Source organism: Dreissena polymorpha, chromosome 5 (assembly GCF_020536995.1).
Source record: "Dreissena polymorpha isolate Duluth1 chromosome 5, UMN_Dpol_1.0, whole genome shotgun sequence".
NCBI classification, from domain to species: Eukaryota; Metazoa; Mollusca; class Bivalvia; order Myida; family Dreissenidae; genus Dreissena; species Dreissena polymorpha.
Genome location: NC_068359.1, coordinates 68,394,298 through 68,419,520, shown reverse-complemented (window position 1 = coordinate 68,419,520; position 25,223 = coordinate 68,394,298). Strand labels below are relative to the sequence as shown.

Genomic DNA, 25,223 nt, shown 5'->3' with positions numbered 1-25,223 from the left:
CGGCGCTTAACAATTAATTGCATTGGTTAAACCATGGCGTTATAAATTCTTGTTTGTTAATCAATCTGGTTATACTAGCTATGCACTTTGTTTGTTTAAGTAATGGGATCAAAGCCGGTCCTACCCGATTAGTCACGTGATTTACATAGACATATACACATGTACATCACATAACAATTGCTTCAAAAGCAAGTCAATTATTTTTTGTATAAAATCATATGCTTGTTCTTAACAAAATTTGTTCTAATTATGCTAAAACATGGCATTAGCCATGGCAACCGTTGCATTATTTAGACTTATATTGTAAAATAAAGTTCCAATAATCTTTACAACCGGTCAGTTGTTTAATATCGGCTGGGTTTATGGTGAAGCTGTTTGTTATTGAGTGTAAAAATCGCGCCCAGAAAATACAGTTAGGTATGATTTGGTCCTTCTACCATACATACATAATATATAAATAAAACAAGAATTTAATAGTAGATTTCAAAAATGTCATTTACAACTATATGTTAAAGTTGTCTCTTTATGCAGAACGAATTCAGTAACGTTTTCCTATTTATTTGTTGATTTAAAAAAATGTATTAAAGGGGCCTTTTAACAGATTTATTATTTTTTATTATTTTATTTACATCGAAGTTTGTCATAAAATGCGTTATATTGATAAATGTCAATATAAGATCTAAAAAGCTCCAGTAAAAAAACAAACAAGAATACAATTAAAGAAAGAAAAAAAGTAACCCTTAACCGAGCTCTAACCAGTGACCCCTGGAGAAAAGTCTATCGTTTAGACCACTCGGCCGTCCGTGCTCACACAATGAATTATGTATTTATATAAGCAATCTTCGTACTATCACAAAAAATAACGACATCAACAAAACTCTCAAAATTATTCAATCGTTTCGCGTTGCAACGCTTTATAATTTTCAGGTTTTTAAATCGTCAAAAGATGCATGTAGTGGATATTTTAGAGCATGGTAAATGTTCAGTATAACAGTTTCCTCACAGATATCATAATTACAACGAAAATGACCGGATTTGAAACAGCTTTTAATTATTTTGTCAATTTTCCAAAACGTAAAAATGCCCCTTTAAAATACAAACAATTGAACCAATTCTATGAGAGGACTAAAATCTCGAAATCGTCTTAAGTGCATTTGCACTCGAGGAACATCAAGCGGAAAAGTATAATGTCATTGCACTGCACAAACATGCAGAAACGCTGAAAATGTAATATCAGACTTAATTACGACAAAACGTTATGCACGTGTTGTAAACCTGTCATCATTTATTTGATTGACGTCTAGACTTCACGTAGTCAGTCGCGTTCTTTATGTGCACACGGGAAACAAGTGTGAACGTTAATGTGGTTTATGGCATTGCTAAACTGTGGATATAAAATAAACAAGCAGTTACAATGAAAGAATAGCCAGTATACCGTATGACCCTTAATGAACTGTGTTTCCATACAAGTACATGTATTTTGATAAACAATTCATAAATGACCAAATGGTCTCTGCGGTGTTCTCTTCGGTATCGTTTGTAAAAATGGCGAATTACTTCCGGTAATTTGCCCCTGTCGTATTTATACATCATAAAAGTAAACTAAGGTGCCCGTGTTATAACCTCAAACACTATTGTAAATATCAGATTAATGACTTTATCAGTAAATTACGGAATACCGTAGGGGGCATCGTGGTTTCACATTAAAAAATCCAGAGGGCGAAAATGCGATAGTGCGATAGAACGATGGCGACAATGCGATAGTACGATGGCGACAATGCGATAGTACGATGGCGACAATGTGACAACGCGATAGAACGATTGCTTCAATGCGATAGTACGATGGCGACAATGCGACAACGCGAATGTACGATGGCTCCAATGCGATAGTCATATCGTACTGTCGCCATCGTATCATCGCATTGTCGCCGTCGCACTATCGCATTGACGCCATCGTACTATGGCGTTGTCGTACTGTCGTCATCGTATTATCGCATTGTCGCCATCGTACTATCGCACTGTCGCCATCGTATTGTCGCACTGTCTTCATCGTATTATCGCTGTATCACATTGTCGCCATCATACTATCGCACTGTCGCCATCGTTTTGTGGCACTGTCGTCAACGTATTATCGCACTATCGCATTGTGGCATTGTCGCCATCGTGCTATCGCACTGTCGCCATCGTATTGTCGCACTGTCGTCATCGTACTATCGAAGTGTCGCCATCGTACTATTGCGTTGTCGCATTGTCGCCATCGTACTATCGCATTGTCGCCATCGTACTATCGCGTTGTCGCCTACGTCCCTATTGCATGGTCGCCATCGTACTATCACACTATCGCATTGCCGCCCTCTGGATATTAATGTGTAACCACCATGGCCCTAACGGTATTCCGTAGTAAATTAGGTTCGTTTTACTTTTTAATAATAAATATTGAAACATTATTCTCGAACTGCAAAATAAAAAACGCGAAGTCAACTCTCTAATTCGAAACAGTACCGAGTACCAATTTCAAGTAAAAACATCTTAGCTAAATCAGAAACAAAGAATCAGATTCCACGTACCAGTTACCAATCTGCGTCATCTTGCAAAACATTATTTGTCATTTTGATGGGTGACTTTCTTTTTTAATCAACGGTAGTGCTCTAAATCGTTGGTTATTTCGAGATATGTGTTTGTTTTGGTACATCACGCTAATACGTGATACATACAATAGTGATAATAGAGAAATTCAGAATGGCCCACCCGAGAATGAACATATTAATTTTCACTGATCTCGTGTGAATAAAAATCAACTTTATTCCTATTATTTTAATACTTCTCCGCCGTTTCCTTGTTTTGAAAAGGAGCTAAGCATGAACATGCACAGTTATTATTACGTCATGAGACCGAATATCGACGTAACGTCAATGTGAAACAGTGAACGTTATCGTTATTGCAGCAGCGAATTACCAGTTTTACATCACTATAATACCCAGTTAACAACATACAATGAATAATTTTTAATTGACATGTTCGCAAATTCTACAAAGGTTCGGGAAAAATCCACCTGCTAGCGGCTACCGAATAAGACGCGACATCAGAGTTCTCACAGTCACCGAGCGACAGAAGCTCTTCCGTGCGTTCAACGTTTTGTACAAGGTAAGAAATTCGTCATTAAAGAGATGCAATGGACGCCTTTGACGTGCAAATTGTACACAGTACAAATATAAATAGAGTTAAACAATATATTAAAGCATATACCTGACTCAAACAACAAATATAAAGCTATTTACGAAGAACAATATGCAATTGCATGAATTAATTACTTATCAAATACAAACTATGCATTAAGGGTAACAAGTCAAACAAGTTTTTGGTACTCATTGTTATTAACAATATCGATAACTGATTATGGGTATTTTTAAGATAAATTTGTACACCAAAATGGGTCATCAATATTCGGTTGTTAGAACACTTACTTATACTATCGATATTGAGGTACGGATAACGTCTATTTCGAGTTTTTTTCAGACGGGCGTGCTGCAAAGGTTCGCACGTCTCAGCGGCCAACAGGTTCTCCGGAAACACCGCGGGGCCAGCTTCTTTCCCTGGCACCGCGTCCTCTTGGCGGCGTAAGTATGGCCAGAGTTATTGCATCAAGTTGACAGTACTAAGGAGGGACGTAGTAATCGCCCTTTGCTAGGAGAATAATGTAACTGACGAAGTCATCGATCGCTCTTAGGTCGGCTATAAATACTAGATACATTGTTGTCGAATTTAGATCGGCAAGAAATCGTAGAGACTTAGTAATCAAATTCTGATTAGTGGTACTTTTTAGGGATATATTGAGTCGTGTTCTGAGAAAACTGGACATAATGCATGTGCGTAAAGTGTCGTCCCAGATTAGCCTGTGCAGTCCGAACAAGCTTATCAGTGACGACACTTTTCGCCTAAATTTGATTTTTGCTAAGAAGAGACTTCATGTAAACGAGAAATATCATACAAGCGAAAAGTGTCGTCCCTGATTAGCCTGTGCGGACTGCACAGGCTAATCTGGGACGACACTTTACGCACATGCATTAAACCCAGTTTTCTCAGAATACGACTCTATTAGTCGCTCTGATTATAACAAGATATATTAGGTACATAGTAATTGCCATTTAGCCGGCAAGAATTGTATAACAGATAAATACCCGTAAATGTTTTGAAAAAATATATATTGGACCGTCTGCAATACTGCTACATATAAGGGCTCCAAATGGGCAGTTACCATTGTAATCAAAGTTGCCTCTACCGCGCTTGCGAGGAATTTTGAAGTATAATAAATTGCTTAACATGTAAAGCCATACATACAGCGTGAAGGGAAGAGGACAGCGACAACGAGCGAGGCATGGTATAGGGGGGGATAACCCTGGGTTATGGTTAGGGTTAGGGTTAAGATTAGGGATCGGTTTAGGGTAAGGGTTCAAGCAAACCCTAACCCAAACCCGACCCCTAACCCTACCCCTTACCCTAACCCACTATCCCCCCCCCCCCAAATGCGCATTACAATACCATGCCTCGCTCGTTGTCGTTGTCCTTTTCTCGAATGCCTAACGGAATTATAATAACGTCCGATCACAATAATGTAACATTGTTTTTGAAAGGTTCCCAAAACCGTTCAAACGATCTTTGCCTAGTAAAATACAAAGTTAATTATCTAGCCATGAAGCGGTCTTCAAATGCCCATATAAGCAGTCTATGTAGGCAAAATATATATCATTCGATAAAAATAACACTACCGGTCCGCTTTAGGGTAGAGGAGAAGCTGCGTGAGATCGATCCAGAAGTGTCGCTGGCTTACTGGGACTACACAGCAGACTACTATCTACCACTTCCATCGGACTCTGTCATCTGGAGCCCGTGCTTCGTCGGCAACGGTGATGGTATCGTCCGCGAGGGTCCCTTCCGGTTTATGTACGGCGGCTTCAACACGCTGATCAGTCGCGACATCGCGCCGAACGGAACCTGTCCACCCCGCTTGATCAACAAGGACGATGTTGACGAGTTGATGAGATATTGCTATTATGCGGTAGGTTGTGACATGTGTATTTAATCTTAATGATTACGCTTGAATTATACAACAACCAAATTAAACGTCGGCAAAAAAACCCAGGCAAGCGCGCTCGGGGGTAAATGAGTCAGACTATTAACATATTTTGTCCCACCTTAATAAAATATCCCAACCGACAACTTTACTTCAATATTACCCATTGAAGAACATTTAAATTTTATTTAAGTTTTCGAAAAAAAAATCCAAAATACCTTAGTGTTATTTTTAGATACTTTCAAACTTAGATGAATCGCCGTTGTTTCCATAGCGTGTTTGTAAATAGATAGCACGAATAACATCTTTTGCTATCATATCTGTCTCACTCTGAAATAACCCCAAGAAACGCTCGACTGGAGGCCCTAATAATCTGTTTGAAATGAATAATTCCCTTATAGTTCACAACCGAACACGCAGTTCTCCACTTACAACATCAAGGTGATTACGACGGGTTTTTAAAGCTTCAGCCATCGCCCATATTCTTTTTCTTTCCCATTAAGTACAAGGCTCTACATAAGCATCGACGTACTAAGACCATACAAGGATTCTTGGGCCCTTGGTACTTGTTGTATTTGGGGGAGATCTTAAGAACAATCCCACAGTGGGATCGAACCCATGACCACCCGATCGCTAGGCGGACGCAATTTCTATTACGCCATGGCGATCGGTGTAAGGTTGGAGAAGGATTGCATATACCGATAATGCCTGCACCTGAGTGTTGATTTCCGTATCCACGTTTTTTTTTCATCTAATTTTTGTCTCATTCAGAACATCACTACTGGAAATACGAAGACCTACTACACTCAGCCCCACAATCTCGAGATCCTACAGAATGGCGTCCACATGTGGGTGGGCGGTGACATGTCCAACACGCCGGCGGCTCTATACGACCCCGTGTTTTTCTTGCACCACGTTTTCATCGACTACATCTGGGAGCAGTTCCGGACCCGACAGTCGTCCTTGAGGTGCGAAGTTAATATATCGTATCGTTTTTAATTTTAGGAACGCTATGCATTTCAATGTGAACCCATTCCAAACGATGGCGTTGATATATAAAAAAGCACTAAATATAGGACAATGGAAACTAGATGACTTATTAATGTTTATGTATTTGTACATATATTCAGGCAATTTAATTGAATTACGACAAATGTTTTTTTTTTCTGGGTTTCCTAGGGGAGATAACTGCTCTTCTGTGCTTTTGTTTATTTAAAGTGCATTTGTGTATAAATACATACAAAATAACAAGCCTATTGCTGGATGAATATTTATGTTAAAACAGTGAAATTTGTATATAAAATTACTGATTTAAACAATAACGAGGGAAAATATTGAGGGTTATCAACTTGAAATGTCTGAGAATCCTCAATTTGTTGGGGTCTTTTTCAAACTTTGACTTTTGACACGGAAATATGAAACATGCAAACATAACAGGAAACTAAATTTCTTAAATCATTTCAAAAACTTTTTTTTCCTCAACAACAAACCTTAAATCATTTTACGGTAATTTATCTCATTCAAAATATTGAATCGTTGAAATGTGTGTAATTACGGTTGTGCTTAATAGAGTTTAACCAAGCCCGATCAGTACTGCATCTGATCTAGGTTAAGCAATGCATAAACATTTAAACTTTGATAAGGTTAATACTGCCGGGAATAACTGCCGGTAATCTCGATTTAACATAATAATGTATATATATATATATATATATATATATATATATATATATATATATATATATATATATATATATATATATATATATATATATATATATATATATATATATTATATATATATATATATATATAGACATTTTTCTCTGATTTACAGTTGCCGAGTGGACGTTGAGAGAGACTACCGGGAACCAGGCGACTACGCAGTCGACAACTTCCCCGGCCACGCCCCCTGGGAGGAGATGCACGGATTCGAGTACCTGCAGAACCGCGACGGTCTGTGGCGCAACTGGACAACCGCTTTTTACGGCTACGAACCGGCGCCGAAGTGTCCCGACTGCGGCAATTCGGAGAACCTCTACTGTGACAGAGAAATCGATCCGCGCCGACCGGAAGGCGTCTGTGTGACGAAGACGAAGTTCTTTTGCGTCGATCAGCCCCCAATGGACGTTGAAAGAGACAAACCGTTTCAAGAGCAGCTAGGTGGCGGTGCAATTGTTACCCTGGGAACTAGAGAAGAAGGGCTGCCAGGGGACGGTCGTACCAGATTCATGTCACAGGAAGAGGGCCTTGCTATTCTCAGAGAGCAGGTTGGGCACAGTAAGTTAAACTTAAGTGTGTGTGTGTCACTTTTTTCATTATGCTATTTCTACGAGCATAGTTTCTATTTTAAATGGGCTACCCGATAACATGCATCAACACAACCTGAAGAAACACGTTTGTTTTGTGTATTTTATTAGTAGCATTTTCATACCCAACGAACAATAAACAGTTATACAATATAGAGATTGGCTCAGTAAAAGTCGCACTAAATTTGATGCACCTCTACTTATCCTATCCCGTTTAATATATATTGTCGAATCCAAAACAGATCGATAATCTATTCAAATAATAAAATTTCATCACTTTAATTTCATAACATTTGATCTATTCGTTGAGTATATACACAAAATATTAAAAATAGAGTGTATACATCAGCAAAAAAACCTCTATATTTTTAATACATTTCCAATGATGCTTTACAAATATATCTACTTTACAACCACGCATTATATAAATTCGATTAGTAAACAATATTTCCACCAATGGCTATACAGTGAACTACATGCGTTTTTACTCGTGTAAAGATAATTGTTATATAAATCAATAAGTCGTATTCTTAAAAACAACAATATTAAAAAACAAACAAACAACAACACAAACATGTAACAAGATATTGATATAAAAAAAGGCATTTTCTGATATAAAACAATACATCGATGATAACAAGAAAAAGAATGATAGATGTCAGAAAATCGAATTTTTGAAGTTGATATATACAAATAAGTTCTCTGTTTCGATAAATCAGGTTGTATTTTTTATAACAATATCTTAATTTTTTCTAAGCATCATGAGAATAGATTCCCGATGCCGGACATTCCTCGTTTTTTTAATTTATTTAAAGAAATCTAATTCGCAATATAAAAAATCAATTAGCGTTATCACGAAATCAAATGCTTGATACAAAATATAGTTAGGTATTATTGATGTCAAGAAATAGGTTGTTTTTGTCCTACAAATTATCGTGCAGAAATAGCGAGGGTTTCGTGATCATATTTGGCGCATTAAAGACGAAAGCAAAATAAAATGCTAAAACAGATAAGTACTTGAAATAGGTATTTTGTTTAAACACAATAAGCCGTTATAACAAAGGTGTATTTATAATACTTATTATTTTTAAATGATTTCGTCTTTCAAACCAAAACGCTACAAAAACGTACAATGTATTAGTTTAATAATAGACATATAATAACGATCGCTATACACAACTTTACCAAAAAGCAGTACATAGGTGAATGTCAGCCGGAATAGCTCAGTTGGGAGAGCGTTAGATTTAAGATGTGCACGCAACAGTCATCTGAAGACCTCCCGGTTCAATCCCGGGTTCCGACACGAACGGAGCAGTTTGGCGGCTGACAATTTTTTCAGTCAGGTTAATAAATATTATAAAGCTTTATTTTATGCAGATATTTTAAAATCCATTTTACTACAATTGGACATTTTTATTTAAATTAATGGATGCAACGTGGTGAAAACGTTAATTAGAATTTCTAACATCACTTAAATATCTTATAGAAAATACACGTGTTTTTATATTAACAAATAAATGCAAACAACACATCTATTATCCATGTACTTGTATGGTTGTCTATCATAGGCCTATCCCTACCACATAAAGAGCGCGAAGCGCGACACGTATTATTGATTGTAACAATGAGTTGCGATAAAGGAAGCAGCCGCTTATCAAGGAGGAGCTGTGTCCCAGCAACCCGTTTCCCTTGCGTCAAGCACTCCTCGGAGTTTTTTAAGAACCACATATAGAGCGCGAAGCGCGACACGCATTACTATTCAGGTGGTATGGGCCCTTAAGCATTATCCGACCATTACGTCCATAGTTATCTGCCTTAGAATTTGAGAAATTTTGAAATCCTTGTTCGAAGTCCAAAATTTTCATCTGATTGTTCCTTAACTTTCACAGGTTTTTTATCAATGAGGACCAAACCGAAATTCTATATGAGCAATATCGGACCATAAGTCCATAATTATGTCTTTTTGAATTTAAAAATAAAAGTGAAAAACTGCTTGGTTAGGTGATTATGTCAACATTTTTCATCAGGTTCTTTCCAAACTTACAGTGTCTTCTTATCAATGAGCATATTACCTCATTTAAAATGAGAAACATCGGGACAATAAGTCCAGAATTTTTTTCTATAAAATTTGACAAAATTAACAATTTCCACTTGTTAAAAAGATTTCACAACTTTCGTCTAAATCTTTCCAAACTTGTTTAGTGTTGTTATATCAGTATACTCGAACCCTATTGAAAATGATGAATATCGGAGAGATAAATCTTTTATGATCTTTTACTGAATTGCAAAGAATTGTGAAATGAAGCTTCTTTATACAATTTACAGTTTTCATTCAAAAATTTTTTCAAACTTTTACAGTGTTTTCAAATCAATGACTACTCAATCCCTATCGTAAATGAGCAACGTAAGAATAAGTTAAGAATCATCTCCCCTTGAAGTTGAGAAAAATAATAAATTACGCTTACAAGATAAAGCAGATTTTTTAAAACCTACACAGTTCTGTTCCATTAATGAAAATTGCACCCGGATACCAGTAAAAAAGGAAACTGATGTAAATAAAATGAACTATGAAATATTTGGGAGTTGCAACACAAAGTCATAGATAATGGTTATTTGAGGGTCATAACACAACATCATTAATAATGGTTATTTGGGGGGTTAAAACACAAAATCATAGATAATGGTTATACCAGTATCTTTTTCTATTTTGTTTAAAATAATCGGCCAATATATTAATATTTACAGTAAAAAAAATTGTTCCATGTAACTTCATTGAGTGACTTTTACACTGAAATTCCCGACGCCCTTTGATGCTTTGCATCAATACTTATCTTGTCTTATAGTAATGCGCATTTCTCCCTTTGTTCGATGTTGGCGGTGTACGTGTTGCCCTGTGTAGTATAGGACTAGCGAGCGGTTGGTTACTGTGTGTATCCATACAAATGTTCTGAGATTTCATAACTATCATAGTGAACATATGTTAATGTTAAATGCTTCTGGGATTTCGTGACCGTCATAGAGAACATATATCATTGTAACATAAACTGGAGTTCCATTGCTGCAAATAGAACACCCAATCATATCATTTATTATTTCAGTGACCGCGTCTACGCCATCTGTAACGTTGAATGCAAAGGAACCGGACGCACCAGGGAACCTTAAGCCAACGCTGACATTGAATCTGCACGAGGAATTGTACGTTATTTCGAGCTCTGACAGCCAGAGGGCGCTCGGAAAGTACGAGGCAATCGTCCGGGCTCTGTTCACCACAACTATCGTGATCCTTGCCAGTTTGATTTAAGTATTTCCTGCAACACGATCCTGCTATTTGTGTAGTTTGAATGAATTTGTTACTGGATAACGATAAATTTAGTTGACAACCGTCTTTAGTTGAATGAATGGTTTCAGGCAGCGTTTGACATAATATATTGTAATTTTATCAATCAGTGTTAGCTTTTGGTGCAGTTTACACGTTTGTTGATGCATGGTTAGTGTTAGAATTAGGAGTGAGACTTGCCTGGTAATAAACGAAGATATATTTGTTACAATTATTGTCAAAAGCTTTATTTTTTGTTGAAATTTGAGCAGTCGGACATAGATCAGAAGATTGTGTCGATACTTATCTGTTTTGCGTGTTATTGTTTTCGCACGTGTGTGTGTTTTTACATACAGTTGACCACCGCTATTTCGAACACCGTAAATGCAAATACACTGCAAATTTTAATATTTCCGTGCAACAATTATTTCTTTCTTATTGAAAGAGTAATTGCTCACATTTTCTGTGTTTTCCAAATTTATTGTTGAAATGGTGTATTCTTAACCAAATAATTGCAGTTTTAAAGATTGCTTAATTTATAAATTAGTATTAACCAGTCTTCATCTACAAATACACGTATCAACATATGAAGCAATATTACAGCCTTCGCCTTTTTCACTTGAAGATGAACCAGTTCACAAAACACTTTCCGATTGTAAACAATAAATATTAATTGTTGTCACAACGACTTATATAAAACGCTATTTATCATATTCTTTATATATCTAGCTACTCTATGGTATGACGTTTCTTCTAATCATATATCTAGCTTTTCTATGACATGACTTTCCTTCTTAATATATATCTAGCTATTCTATGACATCACTGTCCTTCTTCATATATCTAGCTATATTATAACATGACTTTCCTTCTTCATATATATAGCTACTCTATGACATGACTTTCCTTCTTCATATATCTAGCTATTCTATGAAATGACTTTCATTCTTCCTATATCTAGCTACTCCATTACATGACCTTCCTTTTTCATATATCTAGCTACTCTATGACATGATTGTACTTACTCATATATCTAGCTACTCTATGACATAACCCCACTTCTTTATATATCTAGTTACTCTATGACATGTCTTTCCTTGTTCGTATATCTAGCTTCTCTATGATATGACTTTCATTCGTCATATATCTAGCTATTCTATGACATGATTTTTCTTCTTCAAATATCTAGCTAGTCTATGACATGACTTTCCCGCTTCATATATCTAGCTACTCTATGAAATGATTTTCCATCTTAATATATCTAGCTATTAATTGACATGACTTTCCTTCTTCATATATCTAGCTACTCTATGGCATGACTTTTCTTCTTCATATATCTAGCTATTCTATTACGTGACTTTCCTTCTTCATATATCTAGCTATTCTATAACATAACTTTCCTTCTTTATACTGTATATCTAGCTTCTCTATGACATGACGTCCCTTCTTCATATTGTTTATCTAGCTACTCTATGACATGACTTTCCTTCTTCATACTGTTTATCTAGCTACTCTATGACATGCCTTTTCTTCTCCACATATATAGCTAATCTATGAAGCTTGATACTTATTCTGATCATAATAGCTTCTCTACAATGTTTGAGCTTTCTTTCAACTTTTATTATATTCACAAACAACTCTATTGCTCATTGGACCTTACAACTCTTTGACATATCCTTTCTCTGCAGCATCTGAACGGTTGTCTCGCAAACATTTACGTCACCACCATACCATAACTTTCGCAATTCTGCACGAATTTATTATATTCCTGGCACTTTTTTCATTAAATCCTGAATCGATTCACTCTTTTATTATACTTACGTTTTTAATAGTTTTCTCATCATCTAAAATATTTGTTGATTTATGTGTATATTCGTAGCTTTTAAAGTATGTATTTCCACATTGATATACTGTACAGAATCTCTTTTTATGTAACATCAACCTCCTGGGAAGTTGTAAGAGTAGTTTGCTTAGAATTTAAAAGCTTGTTCACTTTATATAATTGAGTATTTTCTTTGCAGCTTAAAACGTAAGCAGCATCTATCATACCTTCGTGTATTTCTAAACATCCAAACATCAAAATTACCAAGAAACCTAAAATAGATACATTTTAGGTTCAAACTAATATTAACAAGTACTTTACTGCTAAATTACTTTATATTTTGTTCATAATTATGAATCGAACTGCGTGTTTTATTGTAATTATAAATAACTTAAATTTTGTAGCATCTATGTTAATCTCTATATAACCATGTGGGCATATATGCATTATGTAATATTTAACACTTTGTATGGTTTGGGAACGTAATAGGCGATAAAATAATAATGAATTGTTTATATTACAACCAACATAATAAAGTTTTGTTTTACTTGTTTTTGTTATTATTTACAGGGCATATACACCCAACGTATTCCATTGTTTTTGTTTTTTAAAGTACTAACATATTATTATGTATTGCTTTCTATATATAGAATTGGTAAGCTTTTATTTATCGGGTATTAAAACAAAATATAATTGGAATCACAACCCGATCCTCACTGCCATATCAAATTATTAAACGAGTTAAACAATCGTATCGGCTATTTGATGTGTTATTATTATTATTATACAGGATTTATATAGCGCCCTTTTTATGCAAGAGTGCGCGTTCAAAGGCGCGTGTTACAATATTGTTCTTAGTTTAAAGTTTATTGATATGAGTCGCGTTCTGAGAACACCTGGGCATAATGCATGAGCGTAAAGTGCCGTCCCAGATTAGCCTGTGCAGTCCGCAAAGGCTAATCAGAGACGACACTTTCCACTTTTATGGTATTTTTAGTTTCAAGGAAGTCCCTCCTTACCGAAAATCAAGTTAAAGCGGAAAGTGTCGTGCCTGATTAACCTGTGCGGACTGCATAGGCTAATCTGAGATGACACTTTACGCACATGCATAAAGCCCAGCTTTCTCAAAACACGACCCATATTATCTTCACTGTAAAAGTTTATCATGTGTATCGATAAATATATTATGTATGTGTGTTATTGCTGAGTGTTAGTGTCATATGTTTTCATAGTTTATTTGTCATTAAAAGCGTTGAAGGTGTGAAAGAACGATAAGGCGAAATGCATTGTCAATTAAATACTTAAATACTAATTCAATCAGCCAGGGCGTGTTGAAAGATGTGCATGCACAAATTGCGATTTTTAAAACTAAAGGTATGGTTGTTCAGGTAAAACATGAATATAAATAAACACAAAAAGCTTCAACTATATACGATTATTGTTCAATGGTAATAGTGTCCTCAATGCTATGTTTTATAAAAGTGTGAGATACCAAACTACGCTACCAGCTTTGTTGATTTGTTTCTGTATACATATAAAGTATACTGTTGTGTAAACATCGTTTATTGATGCAAACTTAAATTGCCTATATATACTTTCCATCATATTGCTCTGGTTAAAAAACAACAACTGGTTATTGGTTGACTATTGACCACTTATAAAACCAACTATATATGAAATTTAGTATGATGATTGCATTTTAAATCGAAAAACTTATTTGCATAATATGTTTTGAATGTATACAAGCTTTACATTGTGATATGCTTTTGTATGTAATTCTACGTTTTTGTTGTCCATCGGAGTTGCCCAATACTATTTCCAAGATGAACAAAATACAACTATTATTTTTACTGATTTGCAAGTATGCGACTTCGACATGTACTGCCACGAAAGTTGTATGTGGAAATACAATGTGCTTTTTATGTTTATCATATCATGTAACGAGGAGCTATATTAAATATTTCATTAAAAACGTGTTGTGTGTTCATCACTACGAAACAAACACGACCGGTTATTAGTCTGACGTCAACCACTCCATTGTTGAATGCGAATGCGAAGTTAATAAAATGTTGGATAGATGAATTGTTACATATAAAACTTTCTTTCGCAAGGTTATTATGAGGTAATTCAACAACATGGTTTAGACATTTATTTATTTTTACAAGGAAAAAGGTGCATAATATGTACGTAATTTATCTAAAATTCATTCGATAAAACGTAGTACGAACATACAAACATATTAGTTCGTATTCCGATTTTCCAAATACCAAAACAAACACACAATACAGAAATCAAACTTGTTTTCTTTCAAGTGTTTTTCGTTGTAATTATTATACATCATAATACGAAAATTATTTCCCTTTTCATATTATGCTTTAATCTGAATGTAATAAAAAATATGTTAAAATAGGAATAAAGTTTGTGCTAATATGATCGTTTTTTTTGTTTTGAAAAAACAGAAATCGAGTGCGCTGTTGTTTGCGTGTGTGTGAGAGGGGGGCATTATTTACCTTCTTGAGACGTTTGCTCCTTTTAACACACATTAGCCAAAAGCTAAATGGTCAAATCAGTTATTTTGTTTTTAAAGCAGAATAGAAAAATAAGAATAAAATCTCCGATAATGTTAATCGAACAAACGAATGAATCAATAAATCATTCATGTAACATTTGCACTCGCAAAACACGATTTTGAAGTCTGGGGCTAGCCGGCTAAAATACTAAGCACATCGTCAGAGGCTTAAAATCTTCCTTGTTTCTCATCCCAACACGGATACAGCAAAATCGCCGACCGCGATGGTTTACAAGCAAATACGTTGATTTGGTATCCCCCGCCAAACAAAGTGTGTTGATGGATAAGTGCAACCCCCTTGCTACACGGTATAATCATATAACAAATTAAGTTTAGGGTAAATGTTTTAATGCATTGCAAGTCTCCTCATTACTATATTTACACCCATGAAGTTTGATGTTAAAATCTTGTAGCGTATCCGAGTTAAAGCCTTGTAAAATTGCATCATTCAAACATAACAACGGGCAATAACTCTTAATTAGAGAAGTGTATGGTTATGAGTCTTGTGAATTGCACTTCTTCCCTTTGATTATTACACATGCAAGTTTTATATTGATATGTTGTATTTCATCTCAAATACAGCCCGGGAAAGTTCCATCATACAAAAGCAAAAACCGACAATAACTCTTAAGAAAGTGAAGGTTTGTGATTCTTCAGCATGGCACTTGTCGTCATTAATCTCAATACAACCGTAACGTTTCATGTCGAAGTCTTGCATGGTATCTGTGATATAGCACTAAAAAGTGACATAAAAAACAACAAAGGGCTATAACCCTTATTAAAGAAGGTGTTTGGTTATGGTTCGTTTACATGGCACTTCTCCTCATTGATATCTATACACCTAAGAAGTTTCAAGTTGATAACTTAAATCGTTTCTGAGGTATAGCCCTAAAGGTTTGTAACATACGGACGGTCGGAAAACGCCAATTCTATATCCCTCCGCCTTCGCTCCCTTTTACGAAAGTGGTCCAAAATCGCCGTAAGCGCTAATTAACAGAAACGATGCAATTAATTAATAACAAAATAAAAATACTTAGCAGAAGAGGAAATAAAATAATTAACATTTATACACAATTTATTTAAATATACCGAATTTCCTACCAACCTTTTCACATGGGTCGCAGGTAATGATAACAGACAATATTTAAATGTATAGCCCTGTGAATACGTAAAGTTGATTTTGTCAGAAATATAACATACCATATCTTATATTATTAATCTTTTATTACGGCATCCGTTTAAACAACACATTACAAACTAAATTCATTCAGACATATAGTCTATTCTGAATTATGAAATCATACATGTTCCAGTTGTTTGCAAGTCATGAATCGTCCATGTTTAAATCGATACTCAAATGCATTTCAATGCTTGTACTTAACCGAGCCATATGAACATTATTCTTATGCGACCAGCGCAGCCTAGCCAGGAGCTACCCTGTCCGTAGGTTTCGTGGGTTCATAATCAGCAAGGGCATCTCCTGTCCAGACTGCGCTAACGTTGGCCGCATATTGCATAAGACCTTTTTTTCTCATGACGTGGCTCATACACAACCAACATACATTCACCATGTTACTCACCAAACGTGCAAAAATATGCCCCATCTGCTTTCATCTTGACGTGCGACATACACATACACACTGAAAGTGAAAATGTTATTTATGCTTGTAATTTCTCTTTAAACGGTTACACTACCTCAATTTGTCCCATCACCAGACGTACCGGTAAATTATCGGTAAACTTGCGTGGTGTATAATAACCCATTTTTCTGTATTTAAGAAGGGCGACTGAACAGCGCTTAAGAGTGATGTTTATTGATTTTTTTCACGACGTCATTTGTTTACGGTGTTTTTGTCATTTCCATTTGTTTGTTTTGAAAAATTAGGACGTAAACAGTAACAAAAATGATAGGGTAAATGGAATACCAGGGTAATGACGTTTACAGAGAAGTTCATTTGCTATCCAAGACAACGGTTAACGTTTTCCAAAAATCGATCAGAACATATACATGTATGTACGCAACTAACTAAATCGGAAATAGTATGCTTCAGGGCCTTAAATGGCCTACATGTTTGTCGCAACCTAGTATACTTTATCATCATAAGATTCTATTTTTATTTATTACTTAGCATTGATATGAATGAAAAATGATAGGCATTTAAAAATTTAACACACATTATAAAGGGTAAAATAACGTCTAAAAAACGGTATCAGCACGGACGTCGTATTCTCGACTATCACGTGCTTACCACCTCTGTAATTTCTTCAATGGAATAAATTTCGTATATTACTTTTCAACAACAACAGATAATTGTAGTTTGCGACATGAAAGCATTATAATCATGATACGATACATATTGGCACACGGGTGTGAGCTGGTTTGTAATGACATATACAAGCAACACTTTATACAAAATGTATATATGAATTGTAAAGAATGTTATCAAAGAGCAATACATGACCCATAATTAAGAGGTCAGCAAATTTCAGAATAACGTCGAATATGATAAGATTTAATGTTTTTTTCCTTATGTTATTTTTTATCTATAAGCAAGCATGCTCTAGCAATATATGATCAAACTAGCTTTTTTTCATAATCTGATTACCGGGATTAATTTAAATGTATACTTGAACATTTCAGCAAATAATCATGCACTTAAAACGTATGTGTCTTATTTGGAATTGTACTATGTATGCCTTGCAAGAAACCCAGATCAAAATTCAATTAGCAAAGAGTTTATAAATACATGCTAGTATCTCAACAAGATTTGAAAACAAAACAAATACATTAGTAGTCAAATGTGATGAACAACATTTATTGCACAATAGATAAGAATTTGCAATGAAATGAACATGCATTTGAAATTACAACAAAGGCCCCTATTCACCAACGCATTCTTTGAGTTAAGCATACAGAATTGACCTAGACCAAATACATTGCTTCAGAGTTTGTTTAGATGCAGCCTAACTTGGTCAATTCGGTTAAAATCAGACCATTCAAAAGTAGGCTGTCGTCAGTTGAAGTGTCGACTATTAAATGATAGAAGTGTCGACTATCAAATCAGATTATACATATTATTAAATTTTAGAATGTTACTTTAATAAAAATATTTTTCATTCTTTCCCTTATGCTAAGAATCAGTTGGTAAAAACAGAGAACTATCAACAAATGTTTATTGATATATCTATATTATAAAGACAGCCTCACACTTTACCATAGGAATAGATGCTTTGAGCACCGATGACATCTTCATTTGGACAACATCTATAGGAAGGACAAAGTGTTCTATACACTTTAATCAGTTCATTCTTAAAATAGTTCAGGCTATGCATACACAAATATACAGAGTTTCAATCCTGCATGTTTACAGAGGTTAAACCTGTAGTTTTTTTCCCTGAAGAATACATATATCTAATTCAACACCATTTTAGTAAGAAACCCCAGACAATCACTAAAATGTGTATGGATTGTAGTGAATTTGTGCTTTGAGGTCTGTTACAGATAAACAAGTGTCAGCATCAATATTTCCCACAACTGCATTATTATAAAAGATGATCGTGGGCATGATAACACAAGTCATGTATATGATTAAAGGGAGACTAATCAAATACAGTCTGTTACAGAACGTAGGGTACATGAATAGCAAATGTGTTTCAAATAAGTATACAAGAATTAATCATATAATAATTGTCAGTGATAAATTCACACAACACTGATTAATCATATAGATGGGGTTCATTTTAAAGTACTATAACAACTACCTTTCACGTTACACAAATTAAAATGATATTAGTCTTATTCCACAAACACGAAGTATTTTGGAATGATTTTTAAGTATTTTAAACAAAAAAGAAAAGTGTATTTGATGATAATTCATTGTAATTGTAAATCTTTAACAGAGGCAATAGTTATAATAGCATCTTGACAAAACTTCTAAAATTTACATATAACTGTTTAAGGTATTGATAACAATATAGGAATTATATGAAGTTACAAAAACGTTTTCCAACTAATTCTGTCATTGCAACAATCTGTAACATCGCTAACATAAGCCAACATTTCTGGATATAAATATTTATTACATCCATATGAAGTCATGCTAAAAAATAAACAAGAACATATTTCGTAACATGATATTTTATTTAAAGGAAAAAATTCAATTCATATTGAGAAGACAATGTGGTTAATTTTTCTTATTTCAAAATTTATATGTACTCGACTGTGATCAATTAATCTTCATTACACGCAGTCTACCACTGACATTAGTGACCCTGTTGTTTACTGCACCACCCACCATCAGAGCTTTCAATATAAATACAATCAATTCATGAAACAAAGTCAGCCAACAGGAGCAGTGCTTTTATGGCTTTAAAAGTGAAAGAAAAAAGTCTGCCATGCAAAACTATAACGCTATATTGACCAGAAAAAAAGATCAGTGAGCATTTAACTTTATCATGTTGCAATTTTTGAATGAATCTTCAAAAATATTAAAAAGCAACGTATTGTGGTGTCAATATCATAATAAGAAATTACTTAATTTAGATGATCTACATAAGACATATTCATCATTGAAGGAGAAATCATATAAGCAAAAAATATAAAAACTTGTTTTTAAAACTACATTATTTTGTGAAAAAAAATAGTTAAAGAAATTAAAGGAATCTTTCTGACAGAAGATTGTGCTAAGATTGCCAGCTGTCTGCAACTGAGAGCAGAGATCCGAGTCCCGCAAGTCTGATGTAACATTATGCACTTCAGTCAGACAATGGACAATGAGCACAGCAACCCGCAACCAGACTAGTGATGCCAAGTTCCACAACTCTTACCGCTCACATACCAAGTCCCACAACTCTGTCCCCTCACATCCACTGTCGACTAAGGGCCTTTCTGGCAGCCAGTTTCTGGGTGATGAATGATGCCACTTGCATCGATATTACCACGCTGGCTATTAGCCAGTGTTCAAAGTCCTCCTTCAGTACGTCAAACATCTTTAAAGGCTGAACATGCCCTTGAAAGAGGTCTGGAATTGAACAAAGGAGGCATAGAACTTAAGTTAATTTTAACCAAGTTATTTAAGCTAAATTGCATCGGAAGCCTGATTTGAAACACTCTAAAGTCCGTTTTAATGTAGAACCAGTACTTGGTGTCTTTTGGTGACATCTAAAAAATGTTCCCACAGTAGGGATCGTTACAAATGAGCTCACAGTCATCAAGAACAGTCTTTATTCAAACAAGAAATACCCTACAATAAAAGTGCTGTCCGTGAATAGCCTGCGTGGACTGTACATGCTAATCTGCAACGACACTTTACGCACATGCATTGAACTCCTTTTTTTCACCGAGCAAGGCTCATATATATTCATGCCCAGTCCATACGCCAGCACCAGAGACGTGGACTCGAGCCTAGTAGGCGATGTGTGGAGACCTCGTATATGACTTAGTGTCTGGTGATAGCTGATAATCCCCTCTATATGTACGGGCAGTTCCGGTATGTATGGTACTGTGCCCTCCTGTCTGCAGCAAACACATGCAAATTGTCGTGGAGGAGGATTTGATAAGGAATACATAGATGTCTTTTGATAATATATCTGATTTCTTCAGATATTTTTTAAGAATATATAGACCTTTCTTGTCGTGCGAGACCAAAGCGGAACCTGTTTGCTTTTAGTTATATTATTATGCGAAAACAGGTCTCATGCAATGTGCTTGTTTCAGGTGCTAACCTGTCCGTTAAAGAGAATAGCGCGGATCACATGATTTTAGAAAATGTTGTGGATATTTGTAAATAGACGTTTTCCTATCAACAAACAATATGTCAGTCAAGATGACCGTATAAACGTATACACAAGTATCTTGTGATAACAGCAAATTGCACATGACCTTGAACTTTTGTTTAAATTATGTTTTTAATTATGTTTAAATCATCTGTGCGCTCAAATTATATATTTGTATCTATCTAGATATCAGCAGACCTATTTGGATGATGAAGTTTAGTTTTGTGTATGAAGATTAAACAGTCGTTGTTAGCCATATTCCTCACAAATACCCACACACCCCATATCATCCCGAAACAAACGTTATTTGAAATGATTTAATCCTCAAACAATGTTGTGTTTGTTATTGGAATTTACAAATGTCAAAATGTGATGATGGTCATTGAACACTACCCTATAAACACATTCTTAAACTACGGTGATATTAACTTGGAAAAGTTCCTATCGCCATTTTGACTGCATATTCAATATTTTAACATTCGGAGGAATTCTTCTGCCCGGTTACATATAACAAAACAACACGCCTTTTGTAAGCAGAGGTGCCATATTGAGTTTTTTTAACGATCATCACATGAAGATACAAAACAAATACTAAACATATTGGACTTTATAAAGCTTTTAAATACATAAAAGGGTTCAAATTACCCCAAGAGCGGTTCAAAGTTTGACCCCAGGGGCATTATCTCAACAAATTAGGTAAACAACCATCATAACAAGCTACTTTGAAATACCAATACTATTTGTTTTGTGGTTTCGAATAATAGTGTTTAAGTTTTCATTAAATAAACATTAAGACAACAGGGCGAGTTAGTTTTTATTGCGATGAAAATGATTCAAACATTTTTTGAAGAGAACCAACATGTCAAATACAAAATCTCTGACCCTAGCGGTTTCAGAGGACAAATCATTACAGTTTTCACTTTATATAAATATTGGGAAAACACGTTACCATCACGATGGAAACAAGTTTAATCCCAAGGGTATCATTTATTGAAAAGACTGTCAAGATTCTAGATTCATTCTTTAAACATGTGCAATGTTAAATTCCCCTACACCAAACCTAACCTGTGCTTGTTCTCGATGTGGCCTGGGTTATCAAAATAATAGGGCTGTGGGATGCAAACTAATCATAAACTCTGGCATTTTATAGCAAAGACATGTCCAGTTGATAAACAACAGATCAGTGAATCGTTTATTTTACACCCAACGTTCCCAGAGAAATTTTAAGCAAATCAACTCAGTGCCGTCGTTAGTTTCGAGCAGTATAGACGCCCTGGAAAATGTGCCCAAGGGGCAGCTATTTGGATAACATATTTATAGGAACTGGGGTTAATATTACTTTTTTAAGTTTTATTACATTTTTTGTAAAATCAAGTAACATTTATTAAATATCAACTGAATTAATGTTTATGTTCATGTTTAAATGGTATTTGTATTTTCGTGTGAATACTGTAGTTATGCATGTGTACTTGTCATTTGTCTATGTGTTAATAGAATAAGTGATTAAATGCTGGCTGTCTAAATGTAATAATGAGTATAATGTGTACAAAACCATGCAATGTCACGGTTAGGGATTATTTTCAATGATTAGATCCCAGTATCCGTGTGGATGTAGCAAATAGGCATCAACCAACGGGAAGTTTTCGAGTGAGTAAGGCAGAGGCCACCACCAACGACGGTTTGGCAGATAGCTGCCATATCTTAGAGAAAGGCGGTTTCGGCGACAAGGGCCGACCGGGACCCGCCAAAACGAAAATCGTGTTGGACATCGCCAGAGGACCAAGGTCAGGCGTGGGCCATCTGTGCCGCAGTTGAGCGCAACCAGAGGACCGAGGGTCATTCGTGCCGCGTAGGGGTGGACATATAGGGCGCCACCAAAGGGTCGAGGGCCTAGAGTGAGAGTGGTATTATCTGTTGACAGATGTGACATTTTTAGTCAGCCAGTGACTTTATGACTTTAAGACCACCCTACGATGTCACATGCCAACTAATACACCCCAACCGTGTCGTGTTTGAGAAGAGGATTCTGCGATCTTTTTATTAAATTTGAATTAATAAAAACCACGTGCAACTATGACACGGTAAGCTTTTCCCATGGACATGATTCGAGGACCACTTTACGATGTTTAAATTTGCGGTACCAGAGGGAACGTTTTGTAATTTTTCAACTTTGAGATATGTTTTAGCCCACATGACCTACTTTTGCAGAAAGAAAGATCTGAACACATTATTTTGAAAGATAATCATCCAATGATTGCTCATGTATTTTATGTTTGTTGAGATCACGAAAGCGCTTTAAGTGAAGATGTTGTCTGAAGACACGTTTTTTACCACAGACGACATCCGCCGACGGATAGACCGGTGCCCCAAGACATGAATCTTATCACAAGTACTTTGAGCTCACATGGCCTGTTACATTAATCGAATTAACAGCCAATAAATGTCGTCTTACGGTGCCACTCAACATGTAATGTGTCGCGGACTTTTAATGATCTTAAAAAACATATTTAGATAAACTTAAATATTTAGATGTATATAAGGTTCTTGGCATCTGCTTTTCTGAGTGTTGGGTTATCATTTTTGGAGCGATTGTCTTCTGCAATTCGCCCGATAGGTTACATAATATACGTATACCGGAGAATGTAGTCCTGCATTTAAGCACTTTGAATTCAGATTCTGCATTCGCAAACAAAATAACTCCGATGAGCTCCGATGAGCGCGTTCCACTGTCGCATCAGCACCCGAGTAACACGCAGTCCTCGTGAAAGGTGTATACAGCGACGAAATATCGGCTCTATACTGAACTATCTACACTTAACCGATACAGCGCATTTATGTTCTTTCGTTTTAAGAAATCAACGGCGTTTTGGGATAATCCTTTCTGCTACTTTTTATACAAACGTATTTTTGTTGGGAAAAAAAAACTTCTAAAATATGCTAATTTGTAAGTAACTTGTTGAATTCGTATTTCACAGTGATGAAGCAAATCTTAAGTTGATTTAATGTTATTCAGTGCAATTTGTTTCCAATGTTTTGTGGCATAATTGTGTTCTAAATATTAACTATTTATATTATATTAAGTGTGTGTCTTTTCAGTAAATATGTCTTATGTGAAGTATGTTATATCCGCAGAGCGGATGTTACTGTTTCCCGGAATAGAAACCAGTGTACCCATACGTTTCATATATAGCCTCATATCAATAGCACAATAATGCAAACTTCACCGTACATTCACATATAATGTAAACCTGACTTTACAGACAAATGCAATCAAAACGGTGATTTCTTTGAAATAGAGTATGCGTTGCAAATATGAACCAAGCGATATATATGCAAGTGATCACGTAAAACGACATTAAATTTATTCATAAATCTTAATGTAGCATAGCTTTTATAACGTGCTGTTTAAATATAGTTACAATTACTTTTATTACTTTTCGGCGCTTTAAGGGGGATCATTTTCCCACACAGTTTCAATAGCATATAGCGATGTCGTGAGAAATCAAACTGCGGCATCATAAATCATGTAACTTAGATACGAATTGCAAAACAATTATTGCTTATTGTCATTCAAACTTTAAAACCACATCGTGAAATGAATAAGTCTTATTGATGATTATTATTGAATAAATCTTAAAGCTCAATGCCAGCTCATGGTCATACGCAATTGCGAAAATAAAGCATGATCATTATGAGCAAGTCAGTTTTCGTTTCAATAGTAAAGTAAAAAACAACAACATTCACATGAATATTTATTATTGGACGTGTTTGCATTAAAAAAGGGCTATATGTGTATTTAATTTAATTGAAATAAAACAAGTGTAAATAAGTTATAATAAATAACCGTTTTGTTTAATTTCGTAATGCAACATAAAATACACAAAACAGGTGTTAATAACAATGAAAAGCGTGTTTTGTGTGTATTTTTGTGTACTTCAATATAGTTTATTGGGTGAGGAATGGGGACAGATTGCATTTCAGATATATGTATTATCCATTTATTTACGCCTACCTATACACATATAAAAACGTCACTTTTTTAAGTGTCCAACAGAACAAACACTTGTTAGAAACATAACAAAACTCGTGATACTAAGAAATATGAGTAAAATAAATATAAAATTAATTACAAAACTTTACAAAGCACGCAACAACAAAACATCATATGAATATGAACACCATGTTAACTCACAAGACTTGAGGATAGGTCGACAACAATAAATATGAGCCGTGCTATGTGAAATGGGGATTTAGTGATGTGCGTAAAGTTTCGTCCCAGTTTAACGTGTGCAGTCCGCACAGGCTAATCAGGGACGACACTTTCCGTTTAAAGTGGATTTTTGCCACGAAGACACTTTCTT

The 25,223-nt window shown here is 35.2% G+C and overlaps 1 protein-coding gene and 1 non-coding gene across 2 annotated transcripts in view; both read left to right on the top strand.

Moving 5' to 3' along the window:
- Window positions 1-11,413, top strand: part of LOC127831303 (putative tyrosinase-like protein tyr-3) — a 15,739-nt gene extending 4,326 nt beyond the window's left edge. The window contains exons 3-8 of the mRNA XM_052356274.1: window positions 3,036-3,144; window positions 3,517-3,617; window positions 4,780-5,056; window positions 5,843-6,039; window positions 6,909-7,351; window positions 10,479-11,413. Coding sequence (XP_052212234.1) covers window positions 3,036-3,144; window positions 3,517-3,617; window positions 4,780-5,056; window positions 5,843-6,039; window positions 6,909-7,351; window positions 10,479-10,681 — 1,330 coding nt within the window. The 3' untranslated portion in view covers window positions 10,682-11,413. The remainder of the gene's footprint in view (window positions 1-3,035; window positions 3,145-3,516; window positions 3,618-4,779; window positions 5,057-5,842; window positions 6,040-6,908; window positions 7,352-10,478) is intronic.
- Window positions 8,593-8,683, top strand: Trnal-uaa (transfer RNA leucine (anticodon UAA)). The gene is given in 2 exon segments: window positions 8,593-8,629; window positions 8,647-8,683. It is a non-coding gene; the product is annotated as a tRNA-Leu (tRNA).
- Window positions 11,414-25,223: the final 13,810 nt, after the last annotated feature.